The sequence below is a fragment of the Tupaia chinensis genome, unplaced genomic scaffold (genome assembly GCF_000334495.1).
Source record: "Tupaia chinensis unplaced genomic scaffold, TupChi_1.0 Scaffold000482_1, whole genome shotgun sequence".
NCBI classification, from domain to species: Eukaryota; Metazoa; Chordata; class Mammalia; order Scandentia; family Tupaiidae; genus Tupaia; species Tupaia belangeri.
Genome location: NW_006159994.1, coordinates 193,128 through 195,331, shown reverse-complemented (window position 1 = coordinate 195,331; position 2,204 = coordinate 193,128). Strand labels below are relative to the sequence as shown.

Sequence of the window (2,204 nt, the reverse complement as noted above, 5' to 3'; positions counted from 1 at the left end):
CATCTAAAAAAAAAAAAAAAAAAGAGAGAGAGAGAGGCAAGACATTTGTGGGACACATAAATGGATTATTATCTCTTGATGATAATGTGTATAGAATCCTCAAGTGGACAAGCGTGAAGTGTATTCCTGTTGGAAAAATTCACTTTACGAGCTGAATGATGTAAAGTGATTGAATGTATAAAAATTGTAATAAAATAAACTAAATTTTTAAATTAAAAAATAATTTTAAAAAATGATATACATGGTAATGTGTTTGGCTTGAGTGTCATGTACTACATGCATATGTCGAAAAATCAAGTTGTGAGCTACATAGATGTACAAATATGGCATTGAAATTTTAAAAATTAAGAAAAAATAACTGTGATCAGCTGTGTGGCTCTCAGCCCTGCAGTTCAGTTTGGTACTGACTGTGACACCATGTTAATGTTACCAAAACAGACATGTTTTTACCAGAAATGGGTCTCAGTAATTAGTTTTTATGTACAAAAGGTCCAATCCCTTGGTTCACAATAGGCCTACAAGGCCTTAATCATGGGATCAGGAAGAGTTTGTCTCTACAAACAACTATGTCTAAACCTTCAATTTTACCTGCCACCTCTACGGAACTTTCCTTTGAGAGTGATCCACAAGAAGTATCACTAAAACATGACCCCCGCCTCAGGCTCTGCTTCTACAAAACCACAGCAACAAGACTGAGCTCTGACCACTTGAATCACTTGACAAACCTGACAGAGCAAGACAAAAAGCAAAGTCTAGTTCAAAGTCCACATAAAAATGTTCTTAGTCATCATGCTGCACAGTCATTTTGAAAGACCTGAGAGAAGGAAGAGTCTGCCATATTCTTTGACTCATTCTGGAAACCAAACCCAAAGCACATGCTCACAGGAGAAAAATTTTCCTCTCAACAAGTTTCCTCAAGGCTTCCTTCATGTCCCTGTTCCTCAGGCTGTAGATGAAGGGGTTCACCATTTGGGGGACCATCATGTACATCATTGAGGCCAAGGCAGTCATCCTGGGAGAGTCAGAAACCAAAGAACTAAAGTACGCCCCAAAACCTGACCCATAGAATAAGGACACCACTGAGAGGTGAGACCCGCAGGTGGAAAAAGCTTTATACTTTCCTCCTGCTGATGGTATTTTCAAAACAGAGAAGACTATTTGGGTATAAGAAACAACGATCCCAGAAACACAAACAGTAGCAAATAGGAAGGCCACAAAATTTATCTCAATATTATTGATAAGGGTGTCAGAACAGGCAATTTTGATGATTTGACCAAGATCACAAAAGAAGAGAGAGATCTCCAGGTCCGTGCAGAAGGACAGTCTCAGCACCATCAGACAGTGCAGGAGGGCAATCACACAGCTAAGGAACAGAGAGACTAGGCTCAGCAGAGCACAGAGCTGGGGGTTCATGATGACCATGTACCTCAGGGGGTGACAGATGGCCACGTAGCGGTCATAGGCCATTACTGTCAGAAGGAAGTTTTCCAAGGCTGCAAAAAACAGGACAAAGTAGAGCTGGGTGAGGCAGCCCGTGTAGGTGATGCTCTGGTTCTGTGTCTGGATGTTCACCAGCATCTTTGGGATCGTGGTTGTGCTCATCCAGATGTCAGTAAAGGCCAGGTTGGAGAGGAAGAAGAACATGGGGGTGTGCAGGTGGGAGTCAGAGCTGACTGCCAGGATGATGAGCAGGTTTCCCAAGACGGTGACCAGGTAGATAGACAGGAAGAGGCCGAAGAGAAGGAGCTGCAGTGTGGGGTCATCTGTCAGCTTCAAAAGAAAGAATTCTGAGACCTCTGTCTGATTTATGGGTTCCATGTTATCGGTGGACCTGATGTAGAGGATAATGAAATTGGTGATTTCTGCACCTCCACCAACAGTAGCCTCACCTGCTGAATCTTGGGCCCCACTCCAGGTTCAATGATGACCGCTCCAGGGGTGGAAATGAACAGTGTGTGTTTTAATGAGCTTTCCAAATGATTTAGACTTATACTATAAAGTTTGAGAATCATCACTCTAGAAATTTCTTTCTTCTCTCTTTTGAACCAAAGCCAACAGTTGAATCTTTCTGTTCTTTCTCTTTCTTTCTTCTCTCTCTTCTCCTTTTCCCTCTTCTCATTTAATCACCAAAATACCTACTGAGCACTGACTGCTTCACACACTTTGTAGCAAGTTCTGTTGAGATAAAGGGAGTGGTTTTAATC

At 41.9% G+C, this 2,204-nt stretch overlaps 1 protein-coding gene across 1 annotated transcript; it reads right to left on the bottom strand.

Moving 5' to 3' along the window:
• Positions 1–879: 879 nt before the first annotated feature.
• Positions 880–1,854, bottom strand: LOC102479202 (olfactory receptor 7G2). Its single transcript, XM_006156171.1, has one exon. The coding sequence runs from the start codon at positions 1,816–1,818 to the stop codon at positions 880–882; it is 939 nt and encodes a 312-aa protein (XP_006156233.1). The 5' UTR covers positions 1,819–1,854.
• Positions 1,855–2,204: the final 350 nt, after the last annotated feature.